We start from the raw sequence: 12,943 nt of genomic DNA on the forward strand, positions 1-12,943 counted from the left end.
AATAGGACTTCCAACTTCTATACAGCCGAGGCGAATGCTTGCTACATGATATGCTAAGATGTGCAGCGGCCAATAACAAGACGGATACTAACAATAGCCAGACCGCTAACCCACAAATAATAAAACCTCAGCTCCAGGCTCCCCAATGCAAATGACAGACATAAAAGATACCTTCCGTGTGCGTATATACACCTGTACAATACGGAGTTCTTGCGACTGATGGTTGAACCTGATGGATCGAACTACACCTCCTGGATGTAGTTGGCCGGCACACTCTTGGTCACGCCCCCTCTTTCCACGTCCGCCCATCCGTCACCGCCATCCCGGTTGACCAGCACAAACCGGTCGCCTTCCACCATGCTCCATTCCATGTCGCTGCGAGCCTCGTAGTCGTACAACGCCTCGACGTACTTCAGCTTCTTAGCGCCCCGGCGAGGTGCCACGGCCGGCCCAACTTTCTTACCCACCGCACTACCTGCCACTGAGGCAGATGAGGTGGAATAAGTGGACCCTGGGCGCTCAATCCCGGAGCTAGTCGCAGGGGCTGCGGACGCCGCGGGTGCCGCTTCCACGTAGGAGGCTGGGACGAGACCCTCAGACGAGCCAACGCGGACGCGCATCCATCCAGATCCATCTAATTAGGGTTGAAAGGTCAGTAAGGCTGCAACGTTTCTATTTACCATGTGGGAAGGCTCACCATCCGGTTCAAGAATAGTTACATCATCCCCATCTTGAACGGTTATTTCGTCGGCTCCTCCCGCTTGGAATGGATAGATCATCTTCCCGCGTGGTTCACTTGGCTTCGTTGATTCAGCTACTGGCGGAGCCTTGACGTATTGCGCAGGGGGTGGAGCTAAGACCCTATTCCTCTTGGGCTTGGTCTCCTGCACAGGGGCTGGCGTTGCCGCCGTTTCTGGCACCGGGGCTGGAGCAGCCGATTCGGTCGGACTAGCCAACGCTGGCTGGCTGGCGGCGTTAGACAACGACCGGTTGGCACTCACTGCGTACCCAGAACTTAACGAGTTCATCGTATCCTTCCGAGTTAGGGAAGGCGCGGCAGATGAACCAGTCGTTGTCGGCTCAAGGTCGAGGTGTGGCGTAGAAGAATTAGCCTGTTCTTGCCGTTCCGCTTTGAGCTTCTTCTTCTCCTCCTTACTCTGCTCGCCAGGACATTCTGCGGGGACTTTCATTTGACATTTGCTGTGACACGTATATCCGCAATCCCGACAATCAAATCCCTTCGCCGAGAGTCCCCATATCCGCTCCCCGCAGAGGTCACAGTTGGTCGGGATTTTGAACGTTTGCGACTTGAAGTTGTGGTTCTTGGCACCCAATGATAGGTCACCAACTGCCGACATAATAGTAGATGTTTCGACCTCGGCGGTAAGCTTCTTACGCTCCACTTCATGCAAAGCGCCTTGCAGGTAGAAGATAGATCGGACTATATCGACCTCGCTTCGGTTGTCTTTGCCTTGTTGGATGTTCTCGCGGATCCGCTTGGACGTTTCGACGTCCCTGCGTTTCTGGTCGGCCTCAACTCTCAGTTCCCGAACCTGCGTTTTACTCTTGCTGAGTAGGTTACGTAAAAAGATCTTCGCAGTCTCATCGGTGACAAGCGCTTCGTCATCGTGCCAAATGGGGCTCGGCTCAAAGGTCATATTAGGTGGTTCCTGTGACTGGCTGACATTGTGGCGCAAGAACATAAGTGAATCGAGGTGCGGGACATTCCGTGGGATTTCGTTGAGTAGATGGGCCATATGTTCCATACTCTTAGATAGAGAAGATTTTTCCAGTTGCGCTGCAAGTGACCATAGTGAATTCAGCTTTGAGATGCGCATTTCGTTGAGATTTTGCAGGCTCTGAAAACACTATTAGCTATATGGTTTTCGATCCCCGGAAACCTTTTCTTACATCTAGTAGCTCCGGGACGTATTCATGGTAGAACCGTTCTTTCAACTTGTTCGTCACGTTTATACTGATGAGGTACGTATTCTGCCTCGGTTAGCAACGGTCTTCGGGCAGAATGATTTTACCAACTTTGACGTTGTTCATCTCCAAGATCTGCTGCTGATATGCAGCTTGAGCCTTGGGCTTGCTGTGATCGAACGAATTCTCCATCTTTTTGCGCCTACCCTCCACTTCTTGGCACACCCCATCGTATTTGCCCTTTGCTTTCTTGAGGTCGCCGTAGGCGGCATCTCTTTCCTTTTCCAGCTTCGCATGGAATTCGACGTGAGACTTTCTGATTTCCTCGTATTGTGCCGCAGCTTGTTTCAGAGGTTCCGCAACCTGGACAAGGAGGTCTGTAGCGAACTGATCACGTTCTCCCGCATGCGATTCAACGGCGGTCAGGTGGGTAGTCCAAGTGGTAAGTGAAGCGCTTTCGAGGGAGCCTGGGGTCATGGTTGGAGTATCTCCGACGCTTAATGTGCTTATTTTCTTGGCTTTGCGATCCTGGTATTTTCGGCAAAGACCCGTCAGCTTGGCGGCGTACTCCTTTTCGATGGCGCTCCGTTCCCGGTAGAACTGTTGTATCTCGTCGAGCCATTGTACCCCGTGGGAAACCTATTCAGATCAGATATTAGTAACTGTCTGCTTGAGTCAATGGTGCCACAACTGTGTTCAGTGAAGCATAGAGGTAGGTGTGGGAAGTGACAAAGAAAACGTACCCAATTGTTGACTGGTTTGAACGCATCCTATTGTAGATTCGCATTAGATTTATCTTTCTCATCCTATCCGTACCGTGAATACCTTTAGTTCCGCTCCAAAATGCGGAGCCACATCGGGTGTTGCCATTGTAGATGTGACAGCCCCTCAGAGATCGCGCGCATGAGACTTTTCGATGTCAAGGACAAAGCTTTAAGGCGAATATCTGTTAGAGTTAGGCAGCTATGATTGGGCCTGACTTAGCCACGTACCTCCACGTGCTGTCTTTTCTTGCGCGACAGGAATTATTCGTCGTGACTTTGCTCTGGATATAAAGGAGTGACCAACCGCTAAGCGCATCCGTACCTGACAATCTATCTACCTGAAGGGGGCCATGCGGAAGCGGGGAAGATGGCTGGAGTAACGCCGGTGACAATACCGAACGACTTTCAGTTTCTCAGGCCACGTTGGCGGCTCTCGGACGCCCACTAGGGCCAAGATAGGCGTAATATTACGTCATGCCTTACTGTACCGAATCATCCTCTCCACCGCCTTCCGTAGGAGGTTAGACGATATCCGCTCGGTCGTTTGCCTAACCAGGAATAGTGTGTTTGCAGTATGCTGGGCGGTAGATGTTGGGTTTTTTGGCTGTCGTCACGTCCCTCTTAGGAATATACCTACCAGGCGCATATATAGCTGCTGTGTTGCTCTTAGCTTCTGCGTCCGAGGAGGGTTGTCTCAATACCTAATCTTTCCAAACCTCTTGCTACGGAGAGGTCCACTTTCTCTCTCACCCACGTATCCTGATCGATCTTTTCTGTTCCAGCGAGCTTGCTTTACCCCGCGGGCCGACTCTTCACCGTCTTGATCGCTTCTACCTCGCCCTGACACCCTTTGTCTAATCATCTGGTTTTCTCCATTTCGTAAAGCGCCTTCACGATGTCCGCAGAACAACCTGCCGAAGCTGCCTCCGCTAGTAACCCTCTGGCAGATCGCATCACGACGGCCGATGGATCGAAGCCTGAAGGTATGCAGTATTTTCAATAGCAGTCGCCAGAAGTGATCCATGCGATACCTGCTAACGTCACCTTCGCGCAGTAACCACTGAAACGACCGACAATGAACAACAGGCCGATGGCGCTGCCGCACAGTTGGGCGGCTCCGAACTTAACGAGCCTGAATACACGGTCGAAGTCAAACTCAGCGATCTCCAGGCGGATCCTAACAACCCTCTTTTTTCCGTGAAGAGTTTTGAGGACCTTGGACTGTAGGCGACACCACGTGCTTTGGATTTGCCATTCTATCCCCGCTAATGACGTGTCGATCACCAGGGACCCTCGCATCTTGCAAGGACTGTCTGCCATGAACTTCCGTAAACCCTCGAAAATTCAAGAAAGAGCGCTCCCGTTGCTCTTGAACAACCCTCCCAAGAATCTGGTCGGCCAGTCCCAGTCGGGTACCGGAAAGACCGCTGCATTCGTCCTCAATGCCCTAAGCCGTTTGGATTTGTCAACAGAACAGGCGCAAAAGACACCCCAGGCTTTGATCTTGGCTCCAACTCGAGAGCTGGCCCGTCAGATCGTTGGTGTTGTCCAGGTCATGGGCCAGTTCCTGGACGGCCTTAACGTCTCCACAGCCGTTCCTGCAGACACTAACAGTCGCCATTCGAAGATCGAGTCCTCCGTTGTCGTTGGTACTCCGGGAACAGTCATGGATATGATCAAGAAGCGTATCATGGTTGCGAATAAGCTGAAGGTTCTCGTTCTGGATGAGGCGGATAACATGCTCGACCAGCAAGGTTTGGGCGATCAGTGTATTCGTGTCAAGGCGTGAGTTCCCAAGTGCTCCTTTTCTTTTGGTAAGGGCTACTCCAGCTAACCGTACGTAGTTTGCTGCCAAAGGATATCCAAGTCGTTCTTTTCTCCGCCACCTTCCCCACCCACGTTCACCAATATGCGTCCAAATTTGCCCCACAGGCCAACGAAATTACACTGCAGCACGAAGAACTGACCGTCGAGGGTATCAAGCAACTTTATCTTGACTGTTCCGACGAGGAGGATAAGTATAAGACTCTTGTCCAGCTCTACGGTCTTCTTACCGTCGCTTCCTCTATTATTTTCGTTAAGGTCGGTGGCCCAGCTCATCCGCCAAGTCACATCTAACAGTTGATAGACACGAGCATCCGCCGTTGAGATTGAAAAGCGCATGGTCGCCGAAGGTCATACCGTTGCATCTCTGACTGGTGGTATCGAGGGTTCTCAGCGTGACGCTGTTATTGACCAATTCCGTGCTGGCCAGGCTAAGGTGTTGATTACGACCAACGTGCTCGCCAGAGGTATTGATGTCTCTACAGTGTCCATGGTTATTAACTATGTGAGTCGAGATGATGACGCGCATTGATAGAAAGAAGTACTAATCTAGTGCTCAGGACATCCCCGAGCTTCACCAACCTGGCGCGCGGGAACGCCAGGCGGACTTCCAGACCTACCTGCACCGTATCGGTCGTACCGGACGTTTCGGCCGTGTTGGCGTCTCCATCTCATTCGTTTCTAACCGGGAGGAGTGGAATATGCTCAACCAGATCCAACAATACTTTAACTGCACTATCCAGCGGGTGGACACGAAGGACTGGGATGAAGTTGAGGATATCATCAAGAAGACTATCAAGAATACCCGCGCCCAGGCCCAGTTCGGGCGGTAAGGTGAGAGGGTTAGGCACGATGACCTGTATTGCTTTCATTGATGGCTTATATGAAGATTTACGAGGTTTTCTTATGTGGAGAAAAAAGTCCCGAAGAACAATAGATACCAACGACATGACCAGATTCTAAGGAACCCAATTAGCCTGTAGATATCTTATTGCTATACTTTCGTCAATGATTGTAGTAGTAGTAGTAGTAGATACGGCGAAGTCACGTGTAGTAGAGCTTTGGATCACTTGACTATTTGTAGCTCTAGCTCAGCTCCTGCAGGAGATCCTGAAGAGCATGTAGCTCTAAGCTTATATGGAGGTCTTCCTATAAGGCAGTAAAATATCCGGCAAAAATGTATGGCTATTAAGTGAGTTGAGATAGTGGATGAGTGTAGGGTATGAAGATATATATATTTTTTAAACGTGCTAGAGTACATCATTTACTAACAAAATCAATATACACCGTGAGGTAATCGAATATTGATTGAGTAATTGGTAGCTATCAGGTGACTTCCACCGACAAAGACCGATTAGGTAGCAGTTTTGGTTGGGTTTTGATGTCGAGTAACGTGGTTCCAATGTAGCAGTCGACAGGTCATTCCAGATCCTTGGAATGAGGGGGTTTTGATTTGCCGCAACCCCGCGTTGCTTCCAGTCCAACATCATCTTGCATCTAGAAGACAGGACACCAAAGACTCCTCTGGAATTTGTGCACAAGGTAAAATAAAATTTGGCCGTGAGTTTATAGGGACGGTTTTTAAATATGGGATATATCTTCTCGAGCTTATCATTTCTGGTGGAGAAGATAAACTAGAGAGATAAGTCGGTTACTATCGATAGAGGGGGAAAACAAATGATAAGGCGATACGATACGATAAGGTGCGGAGACACCAGAATGAAAGAAAGTTCAAGTCAATGATTACAGTACCAATTCACAGGTCACATGCAGTAAGGAGGGAATGCAAGCTGCAAAATGAATGAGACAATCTTCTCCTTTCCTTTTTCCTGCTTTTCCTTTTCATACGTATATATCCCTTGATTCCCCGTCCCCCTCCTCCTTTCTTCTTCACTTGTCTCCTCCCATCTCCATCCCTATCCTAACCAACACCAGCCAATATGACCACAGATAGCCCCGAAACGACCAGGGCTGACGGGACGACCGTCCAGGCCGCTCCTTCGCCAGAATCTCATTATAGCACACACATCGTCGTAAGTGCCGATCCATAATACTCCATCGCAAAGATCCCCTCACACTGATCTACGATCTAGTTGACAACCTATCCCGGGCAAAGCGGGATAGACCCCGTGCCCCTAAACTGGGGTGCAAAAGATGCCAAATCCCGTGGCCCAGTGGTGGTCTCACGCAGCGGGCCATTGCTCAAACGACGCAATGCCATGGGTGCCCATGGCGGTAGCTACAGCATCTACAACGCCCTGGCTATCGCTGCCGGCGATCTCCCCCCTGACTTCCGTCCGGACTTCAAGAACAGTGAACCCACCTTTAACTTCCCCAGGCAGCCCGCCTGGGCCGATAAAGACAAGATCGTGTCAATGGACCCCTACGGCCACGATATTGTCAACCAATTCCGGGATGAGTTGAACGCCGGTTGGGACATCCGGCCTACTATGGCTGTCACCCGCGCTAATATGAAACTGGCGGAGATTGGAGAGGCAGTGCGAGACGGACAGCTGGACGTGGATGGTTCAATCGTGGTAGACTCCTCGGGTGAAGTCCGGGTGACGAAGGTCGCCGTCGAGCCGGTGTGGTATCTCCCGGGAGTTGCGGACCGATTCGGCGTCTCGGAACCTATCCTGCGTCGGACGCTCTTCGAACACACGGGTGGTAGTTACCCGGAGCTGATTACTCGGCCGGACCTGAAGATCTTCTTGCCACCTATTGGTGGTCTGACGGTGTATATCTTTGGACCCCCCGAGCGTGTTTCCGATGAGAACGTGAAACTGGCCTTGCGTATCCACGATGAGTGTAACGGAAGTGATGTCTTCCAGTCTGATATCTGTACATGTCGGCCCTACCTGGCGTTCGGTATCCGGGAGGCGATCCGCGAAGCCCAGAATGGAGGCAGTGGTGTTGTTATCTACTTCCGAAAAGAAGGTCGTGCCCTGGGCGAGGTTATCAAGTACTTGGTGTACAACGCCCGCAAGCGTGGTGGCGACACGGCAGATAAATACTTTACGCGGACTGAGAACATCGCCGGTGTGAGAGATGTATGCTATTACTTCAATATTATACTGTATCATCACCATACTAACAACCTATCTAGATGCGCTTCCAAGCCCTCATGCCCGACATCCTCCACTGGCTCGGCATCAAGAAGATCGACCGTATGCTTTCCATGTCCAACATGAAGCACGACGCGATCGTCCAATCAGGCATCAAGATCCTCGAACGAGTCCCCATCCCCGAAGACATGATCCCCGATGACTCCCGCGTTGAGATCGACGCGAAGATCAACGCCGGATACTTCACGACGGGACGACAGTATACAATGGAAGAACTGGCCGAGGTGAAGGGACGCGGATGGGAGAAATGGGAAGATATCACGGTAAGCCAGCCCCTTATCCTTGTTTAATCACTGTCCACTGACATCTGTATAGCATTAAACTGGGCTCTCAACGACATTAGTATATCAAACTACGAACTGGACGATGACATACGACGACCCAACTTTCGAATAAGTTCACCGATGGAGGTTTCATTGCGCCATCTTATGCATAGTTAATTAAACTCTATAAACGAAAACTTCTCACCTTGTTTCTTTCTGTAAAAGTTGTATAGAGTCCCCACGACCGTAATCGTGGACGTGATGTACGTGCATGATATAATAAGTATCTGTATATGTAGATAACTACACCCCAATCTACAAAGTAAGGAAGACAAAAAATGATTCACCAACGACCGGCAACACTTCCGAGCAATCTGTTCTACCCCGAATGACCGAATCCGCATTCCAACGTCATAGAACCACACACCAAAAACAGCATGAAGGACAAACCACCCAGTAGAAATCACGAATTGGAGATCTCGGCCCAAACCTCCGTGGATCGTGGACGATAAGCGGGCAAAATCTCGGTATTGCATCCCGAGCACGGAAACTTTTCCTTCATTCCCCCGCTTTGCGATGGATATATAAGATCTCATTATCCTTGGAATGATTATTTGGTCAATTATTAAAATATCTCATTTCACATTCCTCCGTTGACTATCTTTTTACATTCTACATTTATTATAAAATTATAGAACATACCTTTTTTTATTGAACTTCCCGAGGAAAAAGAAAGGAAGAACAAAAATGGGCTCCCACGTCACCCCGCAACCCCACGTCCCCAAAGCCGGGGTATGGTGTCCCGCCATTACATTCTTCGACCACAGCACCGACACAATCGACTTCGTCGCACAAAAGCAATACTACTCTTACCTCTCCAAGACCGGACTAGCGGGACTAGTCATCCTCGGCACAAACTCCGAGGCCTTCCTCCTGACCCGTGAAGAGCGCGCCCAATGTATTGCTGCCGCTCGCGAAGCCGTCGGTCCCGATTTCCCGCTCATGGCGGGTGTGGGTGCCCACTCCACAAAGCAGGTGCTTGAGTTAGCGCATGATGCTGCGGCTGCCGGTGCGAATTACTTGCTTGTTCTCCCGCCGGCGTATTTCGGGAAGGCGACGACGCCGGCCGTTGTGAAAAAGTTCTTTGCCGATGTGGCGCGTCAGGCCCCGTTGCCGGTTGTTGTATATAACTTCCCTGGTGTGTGTAATGGGGTTGATCTTGATTCGGAGACTATTACGGCTATTGTGCGCGAGTCTGCCGCCAGCCGGGGAGATGGAAAGAGCAATGTGGTCGGTGTGAAGTTGACTTGTGCTTCGGTGGGTAAGATTACGAGGTTGGCGGCCACACTTAAGCCGGAGGAGTTTGCTGTTTATGGTGGTCAGTGTGATTTCTTGATTGGAGGGCTTAGTGTTGGATCTGCTGGGTGCATTGGAGCGTTTGCGAACGTGTTCCCCAAAACTTCGGCCAAGATTTACGAGTTGTATAAGGCCGGAAAGGTGGCGGACGCTTTGGACTTGCAGCAGAAGGCGGCGCTAGCCGAGAGTCCTTGCAAGAGTGGCATTGCGTCTACTAAGTATGCTGCCGCGATTTACTCGGCACCCTTGGCCGGAATTGAGGGGGCCGAGGAGAAGGCCAAGCCGAGGACGCCGTATGAGGAACCCGCAGAGGGTGCTAAGAAGACGGTGAGGGAGTTGATGGACGCGGTGGCCAAGCTTGAAGTTAGCATTTAGTAGTTCGGTGGATATGCGCGACTTCTGGTGAACTCAAATAGGAAGCTCGGGTTATCTCCACGAGGGCCTCCCGAATGTGTATAGTTTGTTGTTTTTGGTAGTTATATTGCGATAGACCCAGTGTACTTCGTTCGTCCAATGATTAGAAATCGGAGAGTCATGGTTTCATGCGAGTGGAATGTTTCCTATTGCTTTCAAAGTGCCTCGTCTCCACGTGGGGGAAATTTCGCCGAACCGTCTCCGAGTGAACCCCATGGTTGTAGTGAGATGGTCGCAAACATTTCTGGATAGACTAGACATCCAGTTTTATTCGTATGTAGCTAGGCCTATGAATGAGCTGGTGCCCGGTGAAGGCGAGCCCTAAGTTACAACTTGATATACATTTGTATATCGGCAAGCTAACCCTGGAGCCAATAACTGAAGCCTTGATCGTACTGAAACTGGCACTGCGTGCGCCCACAACTGTAGGTTTCCAGAAGCGGTAATTCCAGGGCAACATTTACTCCACTGAAGAAGAGCTGCTGTGGACTTGGTTATGTGTGGGGTGTGAAGAAGAAAATCCGCCGATAAATCACCGGCGGTAAGGCCGTTGCATCGGCTCCCCGCTTCCAGCACGACACTTCTCCGGCCGGGGTAGCAGTGCCGGAGCAATCACTGTAAGCACAGGGTACATGGCAGATCTTCGAAATGTCATACCTGACCAACAACTTTGAATGAGACAATGGGATCTATAACGTCGAGAACGAGCAGATATCGGTCCAGGAACCGGGCCTACCACCATAACATATGATGTACTCCGTACCTTAGGCATTATCCCCACACTAGTCCCTAAGTCAGCGCATTGGCGCTTTTAGGGCAGTGGAAACTAATTTTCTCGTGACGTGGGTATGCCGTCCTGCTAACTAGCAATCGCAGTGGTCAGACCGTCTGACATCCACACAGGGTTGAACTGAGTTCTCGGCTTCATCCACTTGGAGCCTTGGAACCCCGAGGCCATGGAGCCTAGCCTTTCTCATGAAGGGAAAACCATGCATGCATCGCCATAAACGGGGGAATTTTGACGAGAGGAGTCAAATATAAATACCCCAGTCACGTCCCCCCGACAGAAAGAATTCCAGAATTGAAATCCAGGTCGCTACCTATAGCTACTCCAAGAGACCTGACGAGATGCATATCAAGCCATTCATCCTTCCTGCCCTTGCGGCAGTTGCGCAAGCTGCCAGCTATTCTGGAGACCTTCGGCCTCAAACCCACTTCTCTCCACCTTCCGGTTTCATGAACGATCCAAACGGTCTCTTCTATGATAGCAAGAGGGGTGTGTATCACTTATACTATCAGTGTAAGTCTGTCCCAGTCAGTCAAACCGCGCACGCGTAATAACGAGTGATTAGATAATCCTACAGCGACAGTTGCTGGGAATCAGCACTGGGGTCATGCCACCAGCCCTGATCTATACCATTGGACGAATCAACCTATCGCCCTCGCTGGGGATAAGCCTGAGGAATATATCTTTTCAGGCTCTGCTGTGGTGGACAGCAACAACACCTCGGGATTCTTTCCCGATCAGGACGATGGTGTCATTGCCATCTACACAGTAGATACCCCGACACTGGAAACACAGCACATTGCTTATTCTCGCGACGGTGGATACACTTTCACCAAGTATGAGAACAACCCGGTCATCGACATTGGCTCGAAGCAGTTCCGTGACCCGCAAGTGGTGTGGCATCCCGAGACCCAGCAATGGGTGATGAGTATTGCCTATGCGCAGGATTTGGTCATTGGATTTTATACATCGCCCAACCTCAGAGACTGGACGCATGCGTCGAACTTCACTCAGAAGGGGCTGCCGGGCGACCAATTCGAATGTCCCAACTTGGTCAAATTTTCGGTGGATCGCGCTGTGTCCGAAGAGACTAGCAAGTTCGTGCTTTTTATTTCTGTGAATCCTGGCGCTCCTCTGGGGGGTTCGGGAACGTTTTATGTGGTCGGCGATTTCAATGGCACCCATTTTACCTCTGAAGTTCCCCAGGAGACACTTTTTGATTTCTCCAAGGATAATTACGCGGCTCAGTGGTATTCTGGTATTCCTGAGAATGAGCCTCCAGTCTCCATCGGATGGGCTAGCAACTGGGACTACACCAACGAAGTTCCCACTGGCCCGCTCGAAGGCTGGAGGAGCGCCACGACTTTACCTAGAGCACACACCTTAACTAAGGTCAACGGAGCCTGGACTGTGACTCACAGCCCGTTTGAGGGCCTTTCTGCTCTTAAGGGCAGACAGCTTGTGAGCAAGAGCCTCCACTCTGGGGACGTAAAAGCGAACTTCTCTGGGGTCCCATCGAACGCAGTATATTTCGACGTGACGCTAAAGGGCATCGATGTTGCCAAGCCTACTGGACGCGTGAACTTTAACTTCACCTCTTCTGCATCGGGCGAATTCCTCGACGGAGGGGTGATCCTGGATGATGGTTCCTTCTGGATCAACAGAGCTGGAACCCATCTTTTCACGATCGAAGATAATGGAAATTACACATCCTCTTCCACAACCACTATCTCGTCCTTTGGCAACGGCACATTCAGCTTCTCGGGCGTTATTGACCGCTCTGTGTTTGAAGTCTTCCTTGGTCAGGACGGGATCCAAAGTGGAACCATGACTTTCTTCCCAAGCTCCCCACTCGATACCTTGGCTGTTTCCGCAGAGGGTCTCAGTGATCGAGCTAGCGTTAGTGTTAAGGCTTGGGGTCTTCAGAGCGGCTGGAACTCAACGACAGCCAGTAAGAGGTTCCACGCCTGAGTCGGTTGACTCTTAGAGTGTCTCAATTCGTGATGCATGATTGTAAAGTTATTGCATGGATATATAATTGAAGATTTAAATGTTAGCATTGATTTACCACCAATGGTCTCCGGCTTGTACCCCGTACACCGTAGTGTTAACAATACTCAATATTCCGTACTTTTGGTGGATATCCGATATGGTCAATTGAGGGGCACTCTGCATTAGTTTGGGGTTGCTTCCTGCGTTCCAGAGCCGAAGAGACCCAAAGATACTACTAGTACGGAGTAGTAAACGGCATGATGTCAGATCACGTGCCGACCGAAGTGCTTCATTGGCCGCCTTAGGCGGTAGGTAAGATTACATGGTTGAACAATACACCCACTTAACTGGCCATGGTACAGGTACCCAAGTGCGTAATACCATGACCGCGTGTCGGTTTGCCGGAACAGCAGTGTCCCGCGATCATACGACGCTTAGCACCGAATCTTGGCCGAGGGTCAGTCGCCATCGCTGTCAGGCACCACTTGGTCC

At 50.6% G+C, this 12,943-nt stretch overlaps 4 protein-coding genes across 4 annotated transcripts; 3 read left to right on the forward strand and 1 right to left on the reverse strand.

Annotated features, from left to right (window-relative positions):
• Window positions 1–19: 19 nt before the first annotated feature.
• Window positions 20–3,044, reverse strand: BDV27DRAFT_129770 (putative actin polymerization protein Bzz1). The gene is made up of 7 exons (XM_032067279.1): window positions 2,919–3,044; window positions 2,752–2,872; window positions 2,670–2,696; window positions 2,038–2,565; window positions 1,912–1,992; window positions 698–1,859; window positions 20–634 (listed from the first exon to the last, which is right to left on the reverse strand). Exons 2-7 carry the CDS (start codon window positions 2,794–2,796, stop codon window positions 243–245), a joined length of 2,235 nt encoding a protein of 744 aa, XP_031926615.1. The 5' UTR covers window positions 2,797–2,872; window positions 2,919–3,044; the 3' UTR covers window positions 20–242.
• A 279-nt stretch (window positions 3,045–3,323) lies between these two features.
• Window positions 3,324–5,462, forward strand: dbp5 (ATP-dependent RNA helicase DBP5). The gene is made up of 6 exons (XM_032077192.1): window positions 3,324–3,673; window positions 3,745–3,913; window positions 3,978–4,475; window positions 4,535–4,772; window positions 4,819–5,019; window positions 5,075–5,462. The coding sequence occupies exons 1-6, from the start codon at window positions 3,586–3,588 to the stop codon at window positions 5,345–5,347; spliced, it is 1,467 nt and encodes a 488-aa protein (XP_031926616.1). The 5' UTR covers window positions 3,324–3,585; the 3' UTR covers window positions 5,348–5,462.
• Window positions 5,463–6,454: 992 nt separating this feature from the next.
• BDV27DRAFT_146039 (putative GTP cyclohydrolase II) lies at window positions 6,455–9,633 on the forward strand (the record flags this gene model as incomplete). The annotated part of the gene is made up of 4 exons (XM_032070511.1): window positions 6,455–6,547; window positions 6,608–7,564; window positions 7,621–7,902; window positions 8,635–9,633. The coding sequence occupies 4 exons, from the start codon at window positions 6,455–6,457 to the stop codon at window positions 9,631–9,633; spliced, it is 2,331 nt and encodes a 776-aa protein (XP_031926617.1).
• A 766-nt stretch (window positions 9,634–10,399) lies between these two features.
• BDV27DRAFT_6560 (glycosyl hydrolase) lies at window positions 10,400–12,655 on the forward strand. The gene is made up of 3 exons (XM_032077212.1): window positions 10,400–10,972; window positions 11,025–12,491; window positions 12,551–12,655. Exons 1-2 carry the CDS (start codon window positions 10,801–10,803, stop codon window positions 12,428–12,430), a joined length of 1,578 nt encoding a protein of 525 aa, XP_031926618.1. The 5' UTR covers window positions 10,400–10,800; the 3' UTR covers window positions 12,431–12,491; window positions 12,551–12,655.
• Window positions 12,656–12,943: the final 288 nt, after the last annotated feature.

This window comes from Aspergillus caelatus (genome assembly GCF_009193585.1).
Source record: "Aspergillus caelatus strain CBS 763.97 unplaced genomic scaffold BDV27scaffold_111, whole genome shotgun sequence".
In the NCBI taxonomy this organism is placed as follows: domain Eukaryota; kingdom Fungi; phylum Ascomycota; class Eurotiomycetes; order Eurotiales; family Aspergillaceae; genus Aspergillus; species Aspergillus caelatus.

What these genes read in the sequence shown, in the direction of transcription:
- BDV27DRAFT_129770 (XM_032067279.1), bottom strand. Translation starts at nt 2,796, where the DNA reads ATGGCAACACCCGATGTGGCTCCGCATTTTGGAGCGGAACTAAAG. An exon ending in TCAAACCAGTCAACAATTGG is followed by an intron (nt 2,566 to 2,669) that starts GTACGTTTTCTT and finishes TGATCTGAATAG; the next exon opens with GTTTCCCACGGGGTACAATG. An exon ending in ACGTCCCGGAGCTACTAGAT is followed by an intron (nt 1,860 to 1,911) that starts GTAAGAAAAGGT and finishes TAGTGTTTTCAG; the next exon opens with AGCCTGCAAAATCTCAACGA.
- dbp5 (XM_032077192.1), top strand. Translation starts at nt 3,586, where the DNA reads ATGTCCGCAGAACAACCTGCCGAAGCTGCCTCCGCTAGTAACCCTCTG. An exon ending in AGTTTTGAGGACCTTGGACT is followed by an intron (nt 3,914 to 3,977) that starts GTAGGCGACACC and finishes GTCGATCACCAG; the next exon opens with GGACCCTCGCATCTTGCAAG. An exon ending in TGTCCATGGTTATTAACTAT is followed by an intron (nt 5,020 to 5,074) that starts GTGAGTCGAGAT and finishes TCTAGTGCTCAG; the next exon opens with GACATCCCCGAGCTTCACCA.
- BDV27DRAFT_6560 (XM_032077212.1), top strand. Translation starts at nt 10,801, where the DNA reads ATGCATATCAAGCCATTCATCCTTCCTGCCCTTGCGGCAGTTGCGCAA. An exon ending in GTATCACTTATACTATCAGT is followed by an intron (nt 10,973 to 11,024) that starts GTAAGTCTGTCC and finishes ACGAGTGATTAG; the next exon opens with ATAATCCTACAGCGACAGTT.